Here is a 27,427-nt window from a genome sequence, read left to right on the forward strand (position 1 = left end):
ACTAGTTAACTTGATTAACCTAGTTAAGCCTTTAAATGTCACTTTAAGCTGTATTGAAGTGTCTTAAAAATATCTAGTCAAATATTATTTACTGTCATCATGGCAAAGATAAAATAAATCAGTTATTAGAAATAAGTTACTAAAACTAATATGTTTAGAAATGTGTGGAAAAAAATCTTCTCTCCGTTAAACAGAAATTGGGGAAAAAATAAACGGGGGCTAATAATTTAGGGGGGCTAATAATTCTGACTTCAACTGTATTTATATATATATATATATATATATATATATATATATATATATATATATATATATATATACACGTGTCTGTGTGATGTATGTAAAATTTGGCCCGCGACAACATTTGTTTTTTTGCATCTGGCCCTCGGCCCAAAAAGTTTGGACACCCCTGCTCTAAATAATGTAAAACGTCCAATACTCCAAGCAGCTTCAAACTCAGCAGTATTATCTGCAATACAACAGAGTTAAACCACAGCCTAAATCTATAGGGGGCATTAAAGCAGAGGCAGATGTCTGATGAATAATGTACTATACATCATAACGCACTCAACTTCATAGGGATCTTATGCTAATAACATCATTAAATCCAATCAAAAGCTCATTTATAATTGCTCCATTATTAACATGACCGCACTGCCAAGGATGCATGAAGGAGGGACGTAAACTCAAGCTTCACACACAAATGATACACAGACGCAAACTCAAATCATAACAGGGGTGTCAACCGAGTATCGAAGTAATTTGGTTCTATCCAACGATCTTTCTTGGGCCTTGTTCAGAGCTAAAGGAAAGCTTGAATTCGTCCATGTCAGTCATGTTTTATCAAGTCTTATTTACTAAGCAGAGTTTGTGGCAAAGCAGCGGAGACCAGCACTTCCCCCAATCGAGGCTGAGACCCCTGAACCAAGACAGGAGGAGAGTGAGGTAACGGAAACATGTCTCCAGTTTGGGTTTTACCATTCTTTTCTTCTTTTTCCAGCATCTGTTCTTTTTTGCCTTCTTCCAGAACCAATCGAACAGCCTCATTGAAAACGACACGGGGGTCGGTTTTAGGGAGTTCAGGACAGTTGCATCGGGCACGAAGTTCAAGAGCCTATAACAAAATGTAAAATAACACGCATTACAGAAGATCTATTATGCACAATTTACAGATGAGTGCCAAACAACCTGCATATAATGGTGAAACCAGTCACTTTTTTATTTATAATCCCAATGAATCATAAACAGTGTATATACAGGATTCAGATAATGAAGTTCGATACCTTTTAAGACCTTTTTAAACACTCTTTCTATACATTTTAAGATACTTTAGGTCCAACCAGTGACACAGGTGGCATTTTTTTACTTACAGAACATTTACTAAATTTGGATTGTAACAAACTAATCCTAAACCAAAACATTACTCATATACTGAAAAAAATGGCAATCCAGCCTATAGACCATTTCAATGTGGTCATGTCATCATTCCATGAACATTTCCTGCTTGTTATTAAACTATTTCATAACTGTAACAAGAAGCAATTCGACCATGACTTGATGTTAAACCAGCTATCATAATCAATCATCAATATGTGGATTCTCGGAAGCTATAGAAATTAAAATTGTAAAACAGGAAATACGTTGGGACCATTGTTTTTGTTTACATTCCTCAAAATAGTCTGTAGACCTTTTTCTTGTGGGCCGATCACACCGAACGCGCTTTTTGCGTTGAGAGGCAATTTTTTGGTATGATTTACTAACGGCGGTGAGCATTTTGCGGGCTGCTTATACGCCCTGTGCGCCTCGCATTTTAACAGCCTGCTGCGCCTCACGTTTTTGCTCTATGTGAGCTCGCAGTTGAAAAAAGTAAACTCTGAGCAGAAACTTCGCTCACATCTTTTTTATTGTCCAATCAAACAAAAGCAGAGGCGGGGTTTCCGTTGAGATGCCTGCAGTGATTAGGTGCGTTCGACTTGAACCACGGCCGCAGTTGGTGATCAACGAGATTAGCCGAGCACAGGTGGGGGTGGAGTTGAAAACAGAGCCGGACAGCCAAACACTTAGGGCCTCAAAGTTGCGGCAGTCATGATGACTGATCACATGGCATCAAAACAACAAAAGGTTTACAGTACAAATAAAACAGAATACAGTCTCTACAAACTATAGTTCATTTTTAAACAAGGGAATTATGAATTAAACATATAACAAACCCATTAGAGAAAAAAAAGGAAAACAAGAGGGTTATAAAAACAAAACAAAAAAATGAATAGGCCTATTTAATACAAAGCCATAAGCACACATATGAAAGTCACGTAGCATCTGCGCAGCATCAATCCAGACAAAATTTCTAAACTTTCTGCATGAAGTCGAACACATCTTTTGTGTCGTCAAGACAACAACAAAACTTTTGAAGATGGAGGAGAGACTGTTTTGAGTTATCCAACAGCAAAGTTTTAATATCAACAGCAATGCTCAAGCACAACACCCAGCTGATTCAGGGCCTACTCACACTATGCCATCCGTACCGTGCCTAGGCCCGTTTCCCGGATCGTTTGAGAAGTGTGAGTGTGCTGAATCGGGCTCAAGCACGGTTCACTTGGCCGGCCCTGGCCCGTTTGGAAGAGGTGTGCCTGAGCACGGTTCACTTGGGCTTTAGCGCGGTACGCTTGTGTGTGACTGCAAAACGCGCCAAAGCCCGAAACTGAAAGCGAGACGTGACTTTTACAGGGCTGTTTCATATTGATTTATTAATCATTCTTACTGTTCAGTGAACACAAACTGCCGTAGTTTATTAAAGACGAGAACTCCTCACTGCATGACAGCTGCGTGGCTTCAGCAGACCTCCTCATTCCAGCAGCACCAGAGTTTTATGATTGTTTTTGAGCGCCAAAAGTGGCGGATCTGTTCGGCGAAATATCTGACTGCGTGTCAGCGCATCCCTAAGGACTGTGTGGCGAAATATTTGACTGCATGTCACTGCATATCAAACGACTGAAACGATATAACTAGAGAAATCTCCACTGTGCTGCTGAGTAAGAGAGCGCTTCTCACTGAACAGCACAGCAGCGGTGACGTAAGCATGCCAAGGCCCGTTTGTGGTGTGAGCCTGGGCCGTCGGGGGAGACGGGAGGGGGGACAAGCGTGCTTTGGCCTGGTTCGAGGCAACTGTACATAGTGTGAGTACAGCCTCAGTCATTGCCTAGCGACATAAAAAGTGCACCGCACTTCTTATTTTCTTGACAACAAAAAAGGCAGTGTGGTCACGTTTTTGGATCAGAAAAGCACATTAGGTATGATCGACCCCTTAGAACGTGAAATTATCCATTATGCTTTGCGTTTATGTGTAAGGAGGATGCTTCGAACTTCTGGTCGGCAGATGATGCATATAAAGAGTCACATTTGGACAGGTTTGAGACAATAGTTTTAATCTATTTTACTTGCTTAACGTTATTGAACTTACCACAGATTTATATGATACAGTATCTTGTGAAAAGGGGGATAATACATCCATCTTAATGCAGCATGTTATGAGCTTTGACCTTCCACCTATAAACCTTCCATCTTGTCTTCTGCACCCAAGTGACACAAGTTTAGATGGATGGATGGAAGTTACATGAAATCTTGATGGATTGGAATAGAGATTTGAAAAAAAGGACTGATCTAAATTCCGATCTAAATGGATAGTCTGGAGAAGTGGATGGATAGATGGGTGGATGAACATCGACTAGGATCTTTTACATTAAAGACATCCAGACTCATTTACAAAGATTGATTTGACAAAGAAAACGACCTCTACTGCATTCTGTCTGTGACCCCTGCACTTTGACCTCCCAACTCCATTAGGGTTGATGAGAAACATACAAACCTTCATAACAACGGATCGATAACGCCTCTCGGAATTGCACAAAGGACATTTAAATCTACGTGAACGAAGTCGCTGAGACTTATTTCAGTATGTTGATGTACTTCCAGCTGAAATAGAATATTGAGTAGGGGGCGGAGCTATCTTTTTGCGAATCATTTCCTCATAGCAAACTAATGGTAAGACGGGTGTGGTTAAGAATATTGTGGCTGAAGCCATCAAACTGGCCTCAGAGAAGGACCGTATGAAGACCCGGAAGGGACATAATGGTGGGAAAAAAAAACTGGTTTCCTCGCAAAACTGGTTTTACATAAACACTTTCTGTTCACTTCATACATGTCAACCCTCCTGTTTTTGCCGTGACTCTTCTGTATTTTACCATTCTATCCCTCTATCATCCTATCATTAAGTATTTTCCCATATTTCTTATGTATTTTAATCTTGAAAGCAAGTTGAAATGAATATAAAAATGTCTGTATTTACTTTCTTTCCAGTAAAGTTGTGCGTCAATCATCACCCTTCATATACATACTCTGAATCAGAGAATTCATGTATACGGACCTGGTTCGTATGATAAACTGATCCCAGATCAGCTTCTGTACACGCCATTTGAAGAGGAGCTAAAGTGCAGGATACTTTGGGATTCGAGTGTGTTTAAACAGACAAATACACTTAATAATATGTAAACATGTCTGTCCTGCATGTTTTATTTTAAACACTAATAATTTTCTCTTAAATGAGCATAAACAGTACCTGAAGTAATGGAGAGCTCTCATTATAGATCTGTGCATTCTTACAGTGACACCTCTGCTATTAAACTAAACAAAACGAGAGATTTATGTGCTGTTCTTTACTTGTTTGATAAAAGAGATATGTTTAATGATAAAGAAGTCACTTTAAATGGCGTGTACAAAAGCTGATATAGCATTAGTTTATCATACGAAGCAGGTCCGTATACATGCATTCACTAATTCAGAGGTTGCATTTGGGGGATGATCGACGCACAGCTTAAATGGAAAGAAAGTGAATACAGACATTTTTATATTAATTTCAACGTGAATTTTAAGATTCAAAATACAAGAGAAATATCGAAAAATACGTAATGATAGGATGATAGAGGGATAGAATGGTAAAATACATGAGAGTCCTGGCAAAAACAGGAGGGTTGACATGTATGAAGTGAACAGGAAGTGTTTATGGAAAACCAGTTCTGCGAGATAACACAAAACAACTTTGCAAAGGAACGCAAAACATCTTCGCGAGGGAACGCAAAAACTTGATATAAAAAAAATTCCTAAAGTTTCCTATCACTGTTTCTTTTTTTCCTCCCACCCATTTTTTTTCTCTCACCCATTTTTTATTCTCCCACTCAGTTCTTCTTTCTTCCACCCATTTTTTCCCCACCATCACATCCCTTCCGGATCTCTGTAGGACCGCCACTCCCAATGAGGAAGCAAAAAGTTAGACTTTGATTGAAGAATACCAAAACAAACATTTGTATTTTCCAGTGAATTGAATTGCATGGATTAATTGTTCACCAAGAGAATAACAATGTGCGCCCTTAAAATAAGCCTAAGTTGATTTCAAACATACTTTAAGGTATTAGTGAAGTAATTTTTCTTTAGTGATTAGTGAAGTAATCTTTCCTCTGGAGAAAATATCAGACTGAGCTGCTAAATACATACTCAAATCATGCAGGAAAGATGGCAGTTTTAAGCAATGAAGTGCAATGTTTTGAGAATAAGGCCATTAGGGAAACTCGACAAAACAAATGACACTTGATGAAAGAGAGGCTGGAACAAAGCTTACTGAAAACAATTATCCGATAGAGACGCATATGTTACATACTTAATATCAGCATGACAAAACACTTTTTAAGGGCTGATTCATTCTTTAAAGCTAACAAGTAGTTATTATTTTACAGAAGAAAAAAAGAAAATGTTTTTTGTTAATGTCAAGTCATACTCTGTTTTAAACATATTGAAATAAATTCTACAAATATATATTTTGGTAATACAGCTGTCCTGTATAAATATTTTATTTTTGTATTTTTATTTTACTGGGATATACAGAAGAAACCAACCTAAACGTTGTTGACATATTAAACTAATGGCGTGGGTTTTCTGATGGATGTCCGCTCCAGGATGGAGTAACACGAATAACTTCCTGTGTCTTTATGATTATTAATAAAGTTGAATGTTTAAGGGCCTAGACTATAAGATGAACTTACACCCCATTCACACAGGGCATCAGCATCAATGCTTCCAATTCACTTTGAATGGGTGACGTTAATCATTGCCGAACTAAAGTGTGGATCTGTCGGCACTGCTTGATCGGCGTTGCTCGCTGCAGAAGTTGAGGATTTCTCAACTTTTCAAATGCCAACGGAAGCGTCAGCCAATCAAGATTACTTTATGCAAATACCCCAGCTCAGACAATAGACGATTGGTGAGTAATTTCATTGGCCGATGCTGCTCTGATGATCGCGTCATCCCCAACTTTAGACACGCCCTTGGTCAAGCATCAACACTGAAGCCCTGTGTGAATGCATGGTTTGTGCCATAGTAAAGTTCATCATTCATTCATTTTCTTGTTGGCTTATTACCTTTATTAATCGGGGGTCGCCACAGCGGAATGAACCGCCAACTTATCCAGCACGTTTTTACGCAGCGGATGCCCTTCCAGCCGCAACCCATCTCTGGGAAACATCCATAAACTCATTCATACTCATACACTACGGACAATTTAGCCTACCCAATTCACCTGTACCACATGTCTTTGGACTGTGGAGGAAACCCATGCGAACGCAGGAAGAACATGCAAACTCCACACAGAAATGCCAACTAAGCCGAGCCGAGGTCGAACCAGCGACCTTCCCAGGTCAGAGGTCATGGAGATCTCTTAAGTGGACCTGGACTCTTGAAGAATTTGAAACAACTGAGCTTTTTTTGGGAAAATAAGCATAATCTAGAGGCCTTTGCCTTTTCTTATAACCAGCTCTGAAGCTGTCTGATGTTAAAATATGCTTGAGATACTGAGATATCATTCAGAATTGTATGCATGCACCTACATGGAAATGTGTATTAACCACTCAGGTTAAAACACCTACATGTATGACGCAGTTAATGACGATATGTGAGTACATAAATGTTGATGTTTTGAGATTGTAAGCAGATCGGCCGACAAACTTTATGCGAGTATTAAAGCTGATGCCTGCTGACAAAACTGTAAACTATCTTCAGTAAACTTGTTTTTTAATTGAATCTCTGACAGACTTGGTCATTTTTGGGTTCAAACTGTAAACTATCCCTACAAAACAACCATTAAAAAAAAAAAATAAATCACACTGCAGCACCAAAACACTTATTGTATTGTTAAATTTCACTGTCCTTCAAACCACAAGGTTTTTTTTAAGATGTTCAAAACATAAAATACAAAGCCTTCTTGTATGATCTCTTTCACTTATTAATATTTAAAGCACAGGTCAGATATACAAGATATAATCACTTAGTGATGCTGGAAATGTGCCTTATTTTAGTTTCACAAAACTTATTTAAACCATTCATTCATTGATTTTTTTTTTTTTTTTTTTTTTTTTTTGAGCTTAGTCCCTTTATTAAGCCACAACGGAATAAACCACCAACTTATCCAGCATGTTTTTACGCAGCGGATGCCCTTCCAGCTGCAACCTATCTCTGGGAAACTGAATGACTAATATGTACTGGGATTAATCTGTTATTCCATTAAACAGCTACTTGGTTATCCCATTATCCCATACTTGGTTAGACCTGTAGCCAGCCTGTTATAAGGGTTTTTTTTTCTCAAAATGTGGACCTTTTTGCAGTTATTCATCTCATTTACAATGTATGAGATTTAAATACTATATTTTAGTGATATTTTAAGCACTATTTTAGCTGAATTAGCCTGATAGGTCGTCATCATAATGAATCATTTAATGTGACAAAATATTTCCTAAAGATTTAGAATAAAAAAAAAATACTTATTTTTAAAACATAAATCATTAGAAAAAAATAGGAATCTTTTGAAGTTTTAATTAGATTAAAAACTGTAGCCTATTGTAGCTTTAGGCTACAAACTGGCCAGAACATTCAACTGTCCTCAGTCAGAATTGGGCTATTTGAATAATAAAAATTAAAATACAATAATAATAAAAAAGCTTTACAATTTTTCTAGCCTCTTGTAAAAAAGTATATTTGATTTGATTGAAAATTCATGGATAAAAAAAAATAGCCAAATTAGTTTTCAAATTAATTTTATTACAGGATTCTGCTTGGTCGTAAAGCCTGTTTAAATTGATTCATTTCACTATGTATGATGATATAGCGATCAAGATAAGACAAATGAGCTCATTTATGGGACAAATCCTGGACCTTTGTCATTGAGGGGTGGGTTTTTCCAACCACCGCAAATCCCTTGGCTATGGGCCTGCATAGTTACCATTAAAAAGGCTCAAAATGTGATAATCTTGACACTAACCACTACTTTTTTCAGGTTGGAGCTGGGATTCATGTATATGTTCCGATGTCAGTTTAATGTATAGCGTTTATCAGGCTATCCGCTTGTTAAGTGGTGACGTGTTTGTGACATATGTAATACTGTTTCCGGGTTGAAGCCGCCATTCATTTGAGTGGAGAAATCATTCGTTTATGATCGCGTTTTATTCCTATCACACATTAAAGTTCATTTTATATAAAGTCATAGTGTACACAACAATCTCTGGGCTTGCTGCATAACAAATAACAAAAATTTAACAATTTATAAAAATATTTATCACTTTCTGGCCATCGGATATAAGGCATGTACATATATACTGCGATCGTAATTTTCGAAAGTATTAAATCGCTTTGTAAACGTTTATTATTACCATTTCATGAATCTCCCTATTCAGTTGAATAGAGTGCTTGGACCCGAAAGCCGCTTCGCGTGACATCACACATAACAAGCGTATTGTCGTAGATATCTTAGCGGGAAAACAGACTGAACTTGAGGCGGGGTGAAATGGTCCGATAAACTCACTACACAGACAGGATGCTCGTCCTTCTCGGAACCACAGATGGCCATGGCGTGACTGCAGTATAACTCGCATATCTCCCTTGTCAGCCATCATTCAACACAACCGAAAGCGGAGGACGCATCTCTATAGTAACATCTCGCGACACAATCTCTACAATGCGGCGCCTCACGATTTTTGCAAACAAAACATATGGATAATATTTATTATCTTTTGACTGTATCGGAGGAACGCTGCGAAATGTAGCGAAGAGTAAGGATTTTTCTTTAATAATTTACTCGAATATGAGTAAAAGTACACATATTTAAATGTACTCAAAAAGTACACGTTACTCAATAATTTTACTCAAGTAAATGTAATGAAGTAAATGTAACTCCGTTACTATCCACCTCTGCACACACCCAAACACAAACCAACACACCACGCACACACATTAACACAGACCATACACACAAACTTACACACACAAACACAAAGACTCACACACTCCACTATGGTAATTGTCATTAGTGAACAGGCGGAGGTCGACTCTCCATTGGCTCAGGTTAAAGAGAATGAGTACAGAGAAAGATGGAGGGCGTTTTAAAGTAACTTCCCCTGGGAAAAATAACTTCCACTTAACAGAAACACACACCCATTACAGCTGATGGACAATTAGTGTCCTGCCCATCTGTTCATTCAGTGTCTGCGGTGTTCCAGTACACAAGCTGGACTGCTAAGAGTTCAAGCTCAAGGTTAACCAAGGCCCCTGCGTACCACTAAAATGCACACTTTCAACAACGCCATCCTCCACCGCAGATTTGGATCGAATATTTGAATCGACAGCCATTTTGTGGAGCCGCTTGTGTGTGAAGGGCAAAGAGAGTGTGTCCATGGTGCTTGTGGTTTACACTGTAAACTGTAAAGGATATTGGGGGATTAGCTTACTTTCAAAATAAGATAACTCAAGATCGATTTATCAGGCCCTTGTCATTGAAGATGTTTATTTCTTTCATTCTTCAGTCGAAAGGAATCAAGGTTTTTGAGATAAAACATGGCGGATTTGTCTCCATACAATGGTGCTCAGTGGTTGGAACTTTCAAAGGATTTACACAATCCCAGTTTGGGAATAATGGTTTTACAAACCAAAAAAATCTGTAAATTCTTCAAATATTATGTATTTGAGACCATAAATGCTCATCTGTTACCAACTCTGGGAGGGTAGCTTTTAGATAAATTAAAATGGCTGATTGTTTCACTAGTAAGTCAAAAAGGTAAGGGGTTAAAGCAGGACCGGAGCAAGCTGAGCTGGCGCTCTACGCAAATGACAATCACGCCGCCCTCAACCTGAAAATGATGCACCAGCCCTGGTTAAAGCTAGTTTTCAGTATTTGGCTAGTTAGTGTCACCTATTAGCCCCTGCTGGCAGATGCAGGAACTAAATCATCTGGATTTTTCTTTTAAAGTCAGAATGAAATGGAAGTAAAAATTGTCCTTTTTTTCCTGCATATCGTGATGTGTATCCAATTGAAACGGTTCAGAAATGGGGAAAAAATGTAGGGCGGTGTATGATTCTTTCCTTTTGGGATTAAATTATTTTATTTCCTCAAAATTCTACTCACAATACCCCATAATGTGAGAAAAGATTATTTGAAATTTTTTGCAAATTTATTAAAAATAATGAACCTGAAAAATCACATGTACATAAGTATTCACAGCCTTTGCCGTGAGGCTCTAAATTGAGCTCAGATACATTCTGTTTCACTGATCATTCTCAAGATGTTTCAGCAGCTTAACTGGAGTTCACTTGTGGTAAATTCAGTTGATTGGAATATGATTTGAAAAGCCATACACCTGTCTTCATAAGGTCCCAGGGTTGCCAGTGCATGTCAAAGCACAAACCAAGCATGAAGACAAAGGAATTGTCTGTAGACCTCCAAGACAGGATTGTGTAGAGCGCTATGAATACTTTCCGGATGCACTGTAATAATATAATATAATATAATATAATATAATATAATATAATATAATATAATATAATATAATATAAAGCAAAGGTTTAAATGAGCATTTCATACAAACATTTTAAAGAAAATGTCAAACAGGTGCACCTTCAAAAATTGACGAGAAAGAAATGGGCCTCGCAGTGAAAAAGGTTGAGAACCCCTGCAATAGTGCACCTTTGGGATGTGGTGGAACGGAAGATTTGCATCAAATCTGCAGCAACTGTGATACTATCATGTCAATATGGACCAAAATTCCAAGTGAATATTTCCAGTACCTTGTTGAATCTATGCCACGAAGGATCAAGACAGTCCTGAAGGCAGAGGGGGGTCCAGCCTGGTACTATAGTAAGGTGTACCTAAGTGGCCGGTGAGCGTATACTGTATACAGCAGGGTCAAGCAAATCTTTGCATGTAAGAGACATGGACAAACACAACCTTAATCCAGCTTCCACATTAGGATGATAATTTGACTGTCATCATAAATGTTGTCAATCTTACAAGAGGAAATTATGATTGCTCAGAATCAGAAATAAGATCTTAATGGAGCTGAATTCACGCTCCAACAAATCCCTCTCTCACATTTCATGCGCTGCACTACATATATGTTTAAGTACCACATAACAGCTCACGCGATTAATTATTTATCCTCAGTCACTCATGAAGACTCTTTTTCTGTGGTTTTTACTACTGATCTAAGGATCCAGCAATCAGAATAGATCCTGCAGGCCTTTTTTAAAGCCCTTGTGTTTGGTTTTCCCCTTCGGCAGACGAGTTTATCTGTTCATTTCCACAAAGAACATGGACTGTAAATACTGTGTGCTGAAGGTGGAGCTGCTCCAGAGCACAGGGGTCTCCAGACATCTCGTTAGCTTTGGATTTGAGATGAGTCTGCTAGCCCGGTGGTGTGTTTTGATGGGAAGTCTTTAAATCCAGAGAACAGTGTATCTAGGACAGACTCTTTCATTTAAATGCAGAGAACAGCTCTTTCTCCAAAAAAAAAAAAAAAGGATGCGAGCTAGATGAACCTCTTTTTACGATAACTAAACAAAGAATTCTCTGTTGCTTTACTAAACAGTTCATTTTAGAAGATAAAAATTATTTCCTTCCATTAAATCTCAAGATTATCCAAATATAAACACATTAATGCAAGGGGGTTAAAGGGAAAGATGTCCCATTTTTGCATCAAGCTTAATCTACAAACATAATTTTAGATACAAAGGAAACGTTAAAAGCATACATCATTCGCCCCCTCACTTTTTTTTTATTGAATGACATTCCTGAAGACCTTTTAGACTCAGAGCTCAAACCTCTGTTTACAACTCTTACATTTCAGGCTAAGAAATGTATATTATTAAAATGGTCTACTTCACATACTCCAACTATTTCCATGTGGATTTTTCAGTTGTCGGCCTTTCTTCCTTTGGAAAAAGTTTACTTTCCTTAAAGTTCTGGTTTCTTCTGTTTTGTTTTGAATATTTTATTTCTTTTTTTATTTATGATTATTTTTCTATTTTAAACTTACATTTATTTAATTTGCAGCGCTTGTGTATGGGTTGTTTGTTTGTCTGTCTGATTGTCTTTGTTGTTTGTACAATTTGAAAATCTTTAATAAAAAAGCATGAATTAAATGTTCCTTTATCATTCATCTTAATTTTTTTTTTAATTCAACTAGATATTATTCTTACCTATAATTATTAAAAGTATATAACAGAATAAGTGGTCATTTTTATGTACAGTTACATAATATATAATAATAGTTACTCTTAAAGGCGTGCAAATTGTGGTAAAAATGAGTGATAGACAATTTACATCTATATATATATATATATATATATATATATATATATATATATATATATATCTATCTATCTATCTATATATATATATATATATATATATATATATATATATATATATATATATATATATATATATATATATATATATATATATATATATATATATATATATAATTATTTGCAGTAAAGTAGTAAGGGTAAATTATCTTTTATCGTTAAATAAATGCATGAATGAATGAATGAATGAATGAAATTATCACAATTTATTTATTATTATTATTTATCAGTGCTGGGATAATCATAATTAATCACATTCCAAATAAAAGTTTGTTTTGACATAATATATGGCAAGAAGGTCGCTGATTTGAGTCCAAGCTGGCTCAGTTGGCATTTCTGTGTGGAGTTTGCATGTTTTCCCCATGGTTGCATGGGTTACCTCCGGGTGCGCAACTGGAAGGGGATCCGCTGTGTAAAACATTTGCTAAATAAGTTGGCGGTTCATTCCGATGTGGCGAAACCAGAAGAATATTGGGACTATGTTAAAGGAAAATAAATGAATGAATGAATGAATAATATATGTGTGTGTATATAAATTATATATATATATATATATATATATATATATATATATATATATATATATATATATATATATATATATATATATATATATATATAGATAGATAGATAGATAGATATACATACATACATATATACACATAAATTTATACAACAGTTTTGTCTCTTTCTCGAATCTGATTGGCTGATAGCCGTGATATATTAAAGTAATATCAGCACCCGTACAGCCTCTTTACCCTTTGTGTATTACTCCGGCCACATACAACCAACAACAAGCAGACACTACAGATCTAAAGTGTTGTTAGAATCTTTAAAAGATGCTTTGTGTGTTTGTGTGATTTGAATCCAACGCGAAAGAAAGTAGTTCCTCATACAAAAGGTTTTTTGAGACCCTCCATGTTTGATTTTGTTTTTATATGCACAATTATGCTGTCAAACTGTTGTATAAATGCAATATCACACTCATAACACTATGATATGGCTGTATATCGGCACTATACAAAGGCACTAAGGCACCTCCCACCAGTGCCGATATACAGTGTATACTACTCGTGTGATATTGCTCATATACAAAACAAACTTATATTTTGGACGCGATTTATCTTTGCCCAGCACTACTATATATAGTTTTTTAACTTTGTTGGAATATCACAATAATTAACCCTGAAAAAAAGCAGTGCAATCAATACCAGATTGCTGTTGTGTTTGCAATAAGAAAAAACGCTAAACACATGCGGGCATTTCTTCTTTCTTTCTGCCAACACAACACATATTCCTGATTTGCAAGTCCCATCTCACACTCAATACACTACAATTATATGGTATAAATACAGCACTAAAACATACAAAAGAGAGAGATCGACTTAGAATATCACTTACCTGTTTAGTAATGGTTTGATCAACTGTAGTTTGAAATTACGCTGTTTTATCTTCTAATGTCTTATTATGAGGTCCTGTCACATGGATGTGTCGCATCTTGTGGATATACAAAGTCAACTGTCTTTGGTGTACCCAGTATGGCAGGCTAATATTAATAGCCGCCAATGCGCTGTCTCTCAGAAATTGTAAATATTTTAAAATTGGCACTATCCTTATAAATAAACTGCATAGTTGCAACCTAAACAACTACATTATTAACTAAAAAAGCCTCAAAAGTACATCATGTTGTCCAACAGCTGCAATATGACAAATTGTAGAGTGTCCTCAACTCTGCTGTATGAAGGTGGAGTAAAACACAACGGTGAAGAGTGAAGAGGCTGGTCCAGTGCTGTTAATGGCAGAATATCACACAACTATAAGCCAATCAGATTCAAGGACCAGACTCTAAAAATGGAACATAACAGTTTATTTAAAAATATCTAATGGTAAATTATACCAAACATTTACTATTTTAAGTCTGTAAGGATTACCTAAATGATTTACATCTGCTAATTGCAATAATGAGAGAATATTTTTTTTTAATTAATTTCTAGACAGTCGAAAGTTTACACACATTTTCTTTGTATTTTTTTTTAGCTTTGCTTTTAAACTGTATAACTTTGGTCAAATGTTCTGGATATCTTTCCACAAGCTCACAATACTTTTGGCCCATTCCTCCAGACAGAATTGGTGTAACTGAGTCAGATTTGTAGGCTGTCTTGCTCGTACAAGCTTTGTCAACTCTGCCCACAAATTTTCTATAGGCTTGAGATCAGGGCTTTGTGATGGCCACTCCAAAACATTCCCTCTGTTGTCATTAAAGCACATTTTAACTAATTTGGCAGTATTCTTAGGGTTATGGTCTGTTTGGATTTATTGGCAAGTTTTAATTTCCTGGCTGATATCTTGAGATGTTGCTTCAGTATTTCTACATGATGTTCTTTCTTCATGATGCCATCTATGCTGTGAAGTGGACCAGTCCCTCCTGCAGCAAAACAGCCCCACAACATGATGCTGCCGCCCCATACTTCACAGTTAGGATGGTGTTCCTAGGCTTGTAATCTTTCCCTTTTTTCCTTCAAATGTGACACTGGTCATTATGGCCAAACAGTTTAATCTTAGTTCCATCAGACCACAGGACATGTCTCCAAAAATTATTCTTTTTCTCAGTGTAATTTAGCAAATTTGTTCTGGCTTTTTTGTTGATTCTGGCTTGTTGATTTTCCCATGTTGCCACACAAGGAAGCTGTGTGTTTGAGGTCTTCCTTAAATACTATTCTACAGTTGTGCCTCCAATTAACGCAAATGTTGTCAATTAGCCAATCAGAAACTTCCAAAACCTTGATACCATCAGCTGAGCTTTTTCAGAGGCATTATAAACTTACTGTATGTAAACTTGACTTTTTAACAGAAACAAATTTGATAATCCTAGCTTACCTAAAAGAGAAAAAGTTTAGTCATGTTAATATCTGACTTTTTTAAATGGTTATGTACGTTACAAGAACGGTGGTTATTAAATGGTTATTTATACAGTGTATGTAAACTTCTGGTTTCAACTGTATTAATATATATATATATATATATATATATATATATATATATATATATATATATATATATATATATATATATATATGTATATATATATATATATATATATATATATATATATATATATATATATATATATATATATATATATATATACATATATATATATATATATATATATATATATATATATATGTATATATATATATATATATATATATATATATATATATATATATATATATATATATRTRTATATATATATATATATGTATATATATATATATATATATATATATATATATATATATGTATATATATATATATATATATATATATATATATATATATATATATATATATATATATATATATATTTATATATATATATATATATATATATATATATATATTTTTTTTTTTTTTTTTTTTTTTTTTTTTTTTACAATACTAAATGATTCTTTATTATAATCTTCCACAGTGCATATGTATGACCCAGACGGAGAACTGGAAATTATGAGAAAGGACAGATCAATAGAATTGCGAATGCAACTGGGAAATAATGCATGAGTGCCAATGCTTGCTACAGCAGACCGTGGCTTTGATGGCTCTTTGATGGTTCTCTCTTTTTAGATCAATTGCTTTAGCATCTATGCTTTAAGTTTAAGCCTGATGCACGGTTTGTAAAGATTTTACATAAGTAGCCTCATTTTAAGCGTTGTGTTTGTTTTACCTCAGGAATGAGGCGGTCCAACTGTCTGACACGGTTCTGGTGAGAGGGGTGTGTGGAAAGCCACTCCGGCATGGTCGGCTGACCACTCAGCTGATCAAAAATCTCCATTTGCTCCCAAAACACAGGGCCTGCCCTCACATCAGCACATGCCTGACAGAAACACACGCAAACAGATGGCATGTTAAAGCTCTGGCATCATCAAAAGAAGTTTACATGAAGATGATAAAACACACACATGTTGGTTTTGGTGGTTTATGAAGACTCTTCATATGCCTACTGTAATTTATACTGAAAAAAATATATATTTTATGGCCTAATTATAAACCTAACCTTAACCAACCCTCACAGAAAACATGTGCCAAATTTGAAAACACTTTAAAGGGAAAACCATCTCAACATTGAAATACCTCTATCAAATATATATAATTATACACATTTGTGTCCTATTAAACCACCAAAAACAGTACACGCATACATAAACGAGAGTGTTACATTATTATCTGATGGTGGTTTAAGGTTAGCATGACTCATGGCATGTCTAGCTGTTGCAGAAACGTGTCCTTCACACCGGATCTTAGCCCGTTTACGAGCAGCATGCAGCCCGTTATTACCACTATAAGAGATAGAGGGGAATTGACTGATTCTCCATAATGATACCAGGCATGGGATGAGGAGGAAACACGCTGTCATGAAGAGCACCGTGAATCAGATACTGCCACATACTGAGAAATCGCTGCCATTTGGGCGGATTGTAGAGAAACAGTGCCATCTAGAGGCCTAGAAGTATATTACAGTTTTTAAAGGAAACACAAGATGGGATTTTAACCTTTATTTAAAACCAAAATTGAATGTTCTGTCATGATTTAATTACTCTTCACTTGCTTCAATCCTATTTGAGTTTTTTCTGATAAACGCAAAAGAATATATTTTGAAGAATTTTTGAAACAGGTAACCATTAACTTCCATTGTAATATATATATATATTTTTTTAGACTAAAACCAGAAAGATTTATTATTGGCAGGTATGCTTACAAATATAATAAATCGATTTTTCTGTGACAGAAGTATCCATTGTGTAACAAAATGACAGCACAAAAACACAGATAATAAAAGACTTTTGTAAGTAAAAAAAAAAAAAGTAGTTCTACCATAAATATCAATAACTACAACTTATCAGTAAATAGTGTGTAAATTTGCATTGTTAGCTGAACCACTATATATTTTTTTTTCCTTTTTTTTTTTTTTAAATGCACACATGCTTGAGTCATTTTGTATAGAGTAATATTAGGGTTCAAAATATTTTTTTATAATATCATTATAATATTGTTTATAAGATCAGTTTTTGCTTTTCTGAGAATCAAACCCATAACCTTGACATTAAAAGAGATAAAAACATACAGACAGTAAATAAAAAAGTAGTATCATCGACTTCCATAAAATGAGTTTTTCTTACTTTGAAAGTCAATGATTACTACTCTCTAACATTCATCAAAATATCTTATTTTGTGTTCAATAGAAAAAAAGAAACTCGTAAAGATTTGGAACCACTTGAGGGTGGGTCAATAATGAGTAATCTTAGGGTGAACTGTCCCTTTAAAGATAGCTTTAAGAACTTCACATATAAAATGTATACACTCACCTCACGTTATTAGGTACATGTTAATAGTACTGTGTTGTACCCCCTTTTTGCCTTTAGAACTGCCTTAATCCTTTGTAGCATAGATTCAACAAGTTAATGCAAATATTCCTCAGAGATTTTGGTTCATATTGAAATGATAGCATCACGCAGTTGCTGCAGATTTGTTGGTAGCACATCCATGATGTGAATCTCCCATTCCACCACATCCCAAAGGTGCTCTATTGGATTGGGATCTGGTGACTGTGGAGACAATTTGAGTACATTGAACTCCCTGTCATGTTCAAGAAATCAGGTAAGCTGTGGCTGTGCTAATGCTCGATTGGTACTAATGGGTCCAAAGTTTCCCAAGAAAATATCCCTCACACTATTAAACCACCACCAGCAGCCTGAACCGTTGATACAAGGCAGGATGGATCCATGCTTTCATGTTGTTGACAGCAATCTCTGACCCTACCATCCAAGTAGACCAGGCAATATTTTTCCAATCTTCTGTTGTTCAATTTTGATGAGTCTGTGTGAATTGTACCCTCGCTGTCCTGTTTTTAGCTGACAAGAGTGGCACCTGGTGTGGTCTTCTGCTGCTGTAGCCCATATCCATCTCAAAGTTGAATGTGTTGTGCGTTCAGAGATGCTCATCTGCATACCTCGGATTTAACGAGTTGCTATTTGAGTAGCTGTTGCCTGTCTATCAGCTGAACCAGTCAGTCCATTCTCCTCTGACATCAACAAGGCACTTGTGCCCAAAGAACTGCAACTCACAGGATAGTTTCTCTTATTCTGACCATTCTCTGCAAACCCTAGTGATGGTTGTGCATAAAAATACCAGTAGATCAGCAGTTTCTGAAAAACTCAGACCAGCCCGTCTTGCACCAACAACCATGCCATGTTCAAAGTCACTTAAATTACCTTTCTACCCCATTCTGATGATCACTTTGAACTGCAGCCATGTCAACGTGCCTAAATGCACTAAATTGTAGCCATGTGATTGGCTGAATAGAAATTTGCGTCAACAAGCAGTTGGACAGATGTACCTAATAAAGTGGCCGGTAAGTGTAATTTACTATAGTAATATATTAGAAGTTTAATCACAGACATATAACATGATGTGCGTTTTATTTTCTGAATCGACAACAAAAAGAGTCTGAAATAAATCAAGCAAATCATTTGTGCATCTCGGAGCAACAACATATGGCCTTTGATTCATGAATGTATCATTTTTTGAACTGATCATCAATGATTGAATGATTGTGATGATGTTGTATCTAATGATAATGTCTGCGATACCTTTGCAGCCATCTGTAGGCCAACCTGATCCGCTTCCGCCTCCAGCTTACGACTGAACGGCCGGTCAAATAAAAACTACAACAACAGACAGAGAACAAGAGAGAAAATGCAGTTAAATCAGCTCTTCTGACAGAGCACACGCTGCAGTTATATTGGATAAACCAGGGAAGATAAACAGAATGAAGTAAACCATATTTGGAGAACAAAACGACTAGGATATAAAACGGCCAGCTATTAAAATGGAATTCATATTAAATATAATTGAGGAATATGATGAAAAACAAGAAACAAAAGGGATAGAAACACCTACAAAAATGAGAGAGCAAGAGAGTACACTGTATCTCGGAAGAAAAACACTATAAAAGAAACCTAAAGAACGATTCAATTGAAAGAGGCCCTTTGTTTCACACCGCACAGCGATTCCGCAAATGCTAATTCAATATCCATTTAGAAGACAAATAAATGTAGCTGAATTTTAAGTAAGCTCAAATTGAACTCCTTACAAAGCCAAATAAGATCTCCTCTGAGATACTGTTATTGTTTTACAATAGTGCCGAGAGAGTACTTGAGGAGCTTTTTCTTTGAGCTCGAGTGGAAGAGCATAATTCACATTTAAAGACTCTTTCAGGGATTTTGGAATCAATTTTTAAGTAATGTTTGCATCGTTAATGGACAGACTGAACCTAAACGGAGACCAATCATTGTGGTGAACAAGCTACATAATAAAAATAAATATATAAAAAATGAAATCAGCAGCTTTTTGTTCTTCTAAGAATCTAAACTTTTGGAAAGACGAATTAGAATGATCTAACGTGACAGTATAATGTTACAAAAATCAATATAATATTTAGCTCTTCTAAAAAATTTAATTTGTTGCAAAAATCCTGAAAACACATGGAAATGCATTTATACATCTTTAATAATACCAAACTTTTAATGTATTGTTTAGTGTTGTCCTCAGTGTTGGGCAATAGCGCGTTACTATTAATGTGTTATAATACAATATAATACAAATACAGTATTATATTATAATATAATACTGTAACAGCATTACTTTTGTAACTGTGTCAGTTCACCTATTCTTTTACACTTTTTACAAACAAATGTTCAAGTAAGCATTCACATAATTTTAATTATTTCGATGACACAGCCATCCTAAGTTTACTTTATGAGAATAATGATATTGGTGTTCTCAGTCAGTCAGGAATTAGTCAGTTGGTTGAGTGGTGTGATATAAATAAGCTAAAAATAAATACTAAGAAAACAGAAGAGATGGTATTTGACCCAAAGTGTATAGGTGACCATCATCAAGTGGTACATGACCATCCTATCACTCAGTCAGAAACCTATAAGTACTTTGGGATTTACATCGACAGGTCTTATACATGATTTTTTGGTGAACTAACCCTTAAATAGGGAAAATAATTGAAACTCAATGAACTCCTTCGACCAAATTCCTTTTGAACTCAATGAATTTGGCATTTATTATTAACAAAAAGTCAATAAGGAAGTTGCTTTTTGTTGTGACGGTGTCTAAATCTACACCGCATTTGCATTTTATAAAGCCAAACAGTTTGATGCTAATGATTACAATGAACCACTGTCCTTTATTTATAAATAAGTAAATAAATACATTAAATTAATGGTAAATGTTTTTATATACTATAAAATAGAGCAGATATCTGTGTGGCTGTGTGAGAATTGACATATTAATACTTCAAAAAAGTGTTGTAAGTATTTAAGATTATTTGAAATATGCCAGATTGGTCTTGTTGTCAAGTTCCTTGTTTACTAAACCAGAATAAGAGTACAATTCTGAGTCATATGGGCTTATTAACTATAATTTTTCCATTTTCTGTCTGCCTTAATATACAATGTAATAACAGAAGAGTCAAGCTTTTATTTATTTTTTTAATAAAGCTTTTTATTATTATTTTTTTTTAGATGCTAATGGTCTAATCTGAATCAATGATTTATGCTAAGCTAAGCTAAAAGTGCTCCAGCCAGAAGCAGAGATCAGCTGAATTGATTAAAATACAGTAAAATCAATTGTTTAACTCTAGGGGAATGAGTATATTTTCAGAAAAAGTGGATTGTTTGAAAAAGAGATATTGAGGTCAGTTGTCACCTGCACTAGTTTGCCTTGAATCCAGTGTCCCAGCGCCGCTAAACTGTCCCGAGGACAGACTGCCCAGATCGCCGTCAGCAGGACGAGAGACAACAGCTCCACCACGTGAGACAAACTGGCCTGCTCTGCCTGAGAGAGAAAAAAATCATTACAGACTTTTCTGTCTTTGTTGATTTTTGCCGTTTATTTACTATGCTAATTTGTTTGTATTTTGCTGCTAAGAACCATTTCTTACAGCCCATTTTCCGACAGCATGCCCAATTAGGAAGAATGCCGAAAGAACAAACAAAAAAGAAACAAGCAATTTAACAAGGAGAGACATAATGAATCACACTGAATCGTAATTACAATGCAACATTCAGCTTACAGAAGGGCAGAAAGAATAAGACAAAACATGTCCGTGAGTGACCGTGTGTGAGCCGCAAAACTAATTTGTTGGGTAATTATGCCAGTCATAGTCATACAGTCGTATATTCTAATAAAAGGTGTTAAAGTGCCACTATGTGTTATTTATTTTAATATGGTCTGTTTTGTATTGTAAGGGTTATAGTCATTTGTGTGCATGTGAACTCTTATAGTAAGTAAAATGCTAATGTCTTTATTTAAAGTTATATTGTATATAATAATATAATATATCACTTGCAATACTAGATCATTAAAATGGGTGGCTTTAATTTTATTTTAACATAATAGATGCTATTTTTGTTTTAGTCCTACAGTTGGTGACACTTTAAAAAGAGCATTTGTTATGTCTCTGATGTTAAATGTCTAGGTGTGGGAGCAACACTGAAAGGTTTAATGTTGGTTGGGGTGAGTGTGGATCAGTCCCCTGCCTTCACGACAACACACCAAATACAAGTTGAAGAATTAATTAACAGAAATGTACAATGATAAAACAGAACTGGGAAGCAAAAATAGACTTCAGGAGGGGGAAAGGCCAAAACAACAAACAAAAGTATACTTTAGCTCAGGGGTCACCAATCCTGGTCCTGAAGGGCCGGTGTCCCTGCAGGGTTTAGCTCCATCTTGCCTCAACACACCAGCCTGGATGTTTCAAGAATACCTAGTACAGGAATGGCCAACTCTGTTCCTGGAGAGCCACCTTCCAGCAGATTTCAGTTGCTACCCATATCAAACACAACTGAACCAATTAATTAGGACCTGAACACCACGCGATAATTACAGGCAGGTGTGTTTGATATGGTTTGCACCTGAAATCTGCAGGAAGGTGGCTCTCCAGGAACAGGGTTGGACACCCCTGACCTAGTAAGACCTTGATTAGCTTGTTCAGGTGTGTTTGATAAGAGTTGGAGCTAAAATCTGCAGGACACCGGCCCTCCAGGAACAAGTTTGTTGACCACTGCTCTAGCTAGTTAGGGAGTATAACTGTCTAAACTGACAAAGTAAAATTAAATCAACAATAGACATGTACACCAACTCCCTAACTAAGCATAAACAAGAGAAAAGGGGGTTTTAGAAATCAAATGGCACCACCCTCCCCACGGCTTCCAAACACAAACTTAATTTTCAAAGTTTTGAGTTCAAGTTTTTTCAAACGCTTTTACAGCAGATTTTAACTTTAACAAGTTAAGCACAACAGCAATGATAATATTCTCAATCAAACAATAGAGAGAGAGAGAGAGAGAGAGAGAGAGAGAGAGAGAGAGAGAGAGAGAGAGAGAGAGAGAACACAAACCATAAAATAATAATACATTCAAACACCATGGAATGTAACACATTACCGCCGTTGCACTAAAGGAGTTAGAACAGGCAGAGGATAGTGAGCATAATGTAAGTTAATGTTAAAGGCAGCGAGCGCAAAATTTCTCACTTAATCACTTAACGGTGTTTAACTATAACATGACATTTGTTGATTAAAATTTGTTTTATGTTGGCTTTTTAATTTTTAGAAAAACATTTTAAGGTCAATATTATTAGCCCCTTTAATTAATTTTGTTTTCGATAATCTACAGAACAAACCATCATTATATAATAACTGAATTACCCTATACTGCCTAGTTAACCTAATTAAGCTAGTTAAGCCTTTAAATGTCACTTTAAGCTGTATGGAAGTGTCTTAAAAAAAATCCAGTAAAATATTATTTACTGTCATCATGGCAAAGATAAAATAAATCAGTTATTAGAGATGAGTTATTAAAATTATTATGCTAACAAATGGGTTGAGAATCTTCTCTCCGTTAAAAAGAAATTGAGGAAAGAAATTAACTGAGGGGGCTGATAATTCAGGGGGGGGCCAAGTTATGGAGGGGAGTACTATCTGGTACGAGCTGTGCTCTGGGTGTGTGTGTTTGTGTGTGTGACTGTGTGTGTGTGTATTCTTCTGATGTTTCTGTGCAGGCACACAACCTGAAGTGTAGCCGGTCTACCTCAATACGGATGATGACTTGACTGCTATTTGCTGGAGAAATGTTGTTAGAAGTAAACAAAAGAAGTCTATAAAACTGTGTGATTTTGTATATTTGACGCTTCAGACTGCCCAATCGCAGATTGACTGCTGTTCCAAAGCCCAGAATTCTGCAGAAGCTTTATTCACTTGATAATAAAAGATTGCAATTATTTACTGCCTCCGACAGATATTGAGCATGGGGAGGACTTGGGAAAAGTCCAAAAATGACTTAAAAATTTTAATAAATAAAAGCTTTAGCTATAGTTCTAGCAGGAAGACTGAGATTTCATTTAATTTATATTAATCATCTTTTCAGCCTATAACAACCAAGCAAGCTATATATATAAGCCCATCTACAATCTGTTTCGCTGTACTCAGGTGACATTGTGGAAGTTTCCCTCCATTCTCCCCATCACCACCACCTCCAGGTCGGCCTCGTCTCCACTCAGGGCGATGGCTTCGCCCTGCCTTCATCTTCAGGCAGGATGTGCTAGCTCATCCAGAGTTCTGCACTATAGACGAGGCTTGCAACAAAGGACTTTATGAAAGGACCGTAACGAACTTGCATTTATGCAAACAATTCACAATAAAATGTTCAATCGTTTATCTGCCTCCTAAAGTCTATCTGGTAGAAATAATTAGATTTTCCTCTCTACTGCAGCCTAGATCAAAAACAAAATGCACAAAATCTAATCCTAAAGGCCGTAAGCATGCATGAAACAGTCAACAAATTGAAAACATAAAATATTTATGAGTCCAATCGCATTTGTTTGCCTTTAAAATGAGAGAAAACCAGTGCAACAAAAAATACGTTTTACTTTTTCACAGCCGCGCTATGTTAGCCTTAAAATGAACGTTAAGCTCCTTTACCCTAACCAGACGCACGAGCGCGTAATGATGCAACAGCTCTGAAACTAAAACATCTCTTTAAACGCAACCCTTAGCAGCGCTTAGTGCCTCAGAGAACAGACGCCGCTTTCTCTTCATTTAAACCAAGAGAAGAGATGAAAGTAAAACATGACACACGCAAAACAGAGATAAAGCGAGCTCTTCAATCTAATGAAGGGTGTTTAAGTTCCAGAAAAATCAGAGAGACATTGGGAAGGAGGTACAAACTAAGTGTGACTCAAACAACTATAAAGGCCAGAGGCAGTCCAAAACCATGTAATACTCGTATATGTTTACATTTAAAGTCTGTGTGAACTGGAAGTTGCTGAGACTTTTATTTCAGTATGTTGATATACTGAAATGCAGACTTAGGAGAAAAAAAAAGTATTCAGTAACTGTAATCTGATTACTTTTGGTTTCCTTTAAGTCTCATTCACTCATTCTCTTTTCGGCTTAGTCCCTTTATTAATCCGGGGTTGCCACAGCGGAATGAACCGCCAACTTATCCTGCAAGATTTTACGTATAGCGAATGCCCTTTCAGCCGTAACCCATCTCTAGGAAAAACACACACACACACACACACACACACACACACACACACACACACACACGACAATTTTAGCCTACACAATTCACCTGTCCTGGATGTTTTTGGACTGTGGGGGAAACCGGAGCAACCGGAGGAAACCCACGCGTAGGCAGGGAGAACATGCAAACTCCACACAGAAACGCCAACTGAGCCGAGGCTAAAACCAGTAACCCAGCGACCTTCTTGCTGTGAGGCAACAGCACTACTTACTGCACCACTGCCTCGCCTCCATTTAATTAACTCTGCTAATATGAAAATAAAGAAATTAAATTCATTTTTTGCTGTTGTTCCTAATATAACAAGAGATAATTAGTACACAACAGAAATGCCTCCTCAACAAGACAACAGATAACAGAGCTCGGGAATCTAGACTATGTCATGACGAGTTGCGGTCGGACATGTTTGTGGGCAAATGCAGGAGCACACAATGGAAATCATAACAGAGAAACAATCGTTTTACAGTAATATCTTTTGAAAACATTTTACAAAGACTCAAAATACAATTGACTAATGTGTATACACCTTTAAAAATGCTCTGTATGTGTCTGAGAAGCTGAAAATTGGCATTCCATAACATTCTGTGCCCAGCGGTGAAGTGTAACTGGAGAAATAAGTATTGTTTAATAAGAAGCTGTTAACATGAAATTTAAAAAAAAACAAAAATACAAACATAAAAATTAAACAAGACAAATACATCTAAAAAAAAAAAAAGAAAAAAAGATGTGTAATAACAATGGAATGACACAAGGAGAAAGCACTGCACTACTGAAATGAATTTATTACTTCATTTAAAGACTTTCTTGTGATGGCAGCTTAAAGACGCCTCTCATATGGAGAATGAAGTCAGATGAAATGATCAGGTGTGATTTTATTTCACAGACTTCAACAGAGTCTAAAAATCTTGATGGCTCCGTGGGTCTCGTCTATCAAATCTGATCTTGAATTCATATTTTATATTTGATTAAGGTCAGGTGATTGGCTGGGCCATTGATTCTACAGCTTGATTTTCTTTCTCTGAAAGCATTTGAGAAATTCCTTGGCTGTGTTTTGGATCATTGTTTTGCTGAAATGTCCACCCTGGTTTCATCTTCATCATCCTGATAATGTACATGTTTGACTGATGCAGCTGATATTAATTTAGAGCATCTTTAAAATATATTTTCTAAAAAAAAAATTGCTGAATTCTTATTTGCCCACCTGTACATGATACAATAAATCAACAGAGATTAATGTGAATCAGACACACTTGTCTTAAATACCCAGAATGCATTACATGGTTGACACATTCCCATTCTCTATACCTGCAGACAGTATCATTTCAACAATAAACACTGATTTACTCTGCATCTGAGGAGATTTTTGCATTACTTGTGCATTTACCAGCAGGTGGCTCCCGCGAGTCATCACTGGCAATTGAACCAAATACAAATATATTCATAAAGCAGCACTTAATATAGCGACATTATAATGCCAATATGGAGTGAATTCAGCTCAATTGGTTATCTGAATGACAAAAACTGCTTTAAATAACCTGAATTCACCCTACATTGTATTTAATTTTAAAATTCACGATTGTAATCCTACAGAGACCAGGAAGGGACGTGATAGTGGGGTAAAAAAATATGTGGGAGAAGAAAAGTGATAGAAAAATATATTTGTTTAAATGCACAGAAGATGATCTGGGATCAGTTCAACTTACAGACTGTGTCCATCAGTCAGCGCTTATACATGCATTCATTGATTCAGAGGTTGCATATGAAAGGCGATGATCGATGCACAGCCTTAATGAATAGTGAATGCAGACATTTTTATAATAATTTCAATTATTATAAGGTTAAAAAATATGGGAGAAATATGGTAAAACCCAATTCTATTTTTGTAACCCTAACTCTAGCCCTTCCCCTTGGCCCTTAAAACCGAGTGTGAAGGGAAAGGGCTTCAAAATGTACCCCTAAAAAATAGGAGAGCACTACAACACTTCATCATATTTCATCTCAATCTCTTACTTCATATGAGATCAGACGATGGCGAC

The 27,427-nt window shown here is 36.0% G+C and overlaps 1 protein-coding gene across 1 annotated transcript in view; it reads right to left on the reverse strand.

The window, feature by feature from the left end:
- Window positions 1–537: 537 nt before the first annotated feature.
- Window positions 538–27,427, reverse strand: part of oma1 (OMA1 zinc metallopeptidase) — a 34,980-nt gene continuing 8,090 nt past the window's right edge. The window contains 4 exon segments of the mRNA NM_001423841.1: window positions 538–1,114; window positions 16,460–16,609; window positions 19,383–19,457; window positions 21,511–21,639. Coding sequence (NP_001410770.1) covers window positions 851–1,114; window positions 16,460–16,609; window positions 19,383–19,457; window positions 21,511–21,639 — 618 coding nt within the window. The 3' untranslated portion in view covers window positions 538–850.

The sequence above is a fragment of the Danio rerio genome, chromosome 20, assembly GCF_049306965.1.
Source record: "Danio rerio strain Tuebingen ecotype United States chromosome 20, GRCz12tu, whole genome shotgun sequence".
NCBI classification, from domain to species: domain Eukaryota; kingdom Metazoa; phylum Chordata; class Actinopteri; order Cypriniformes; family Danionidae; genus Danio; species Danio rerio.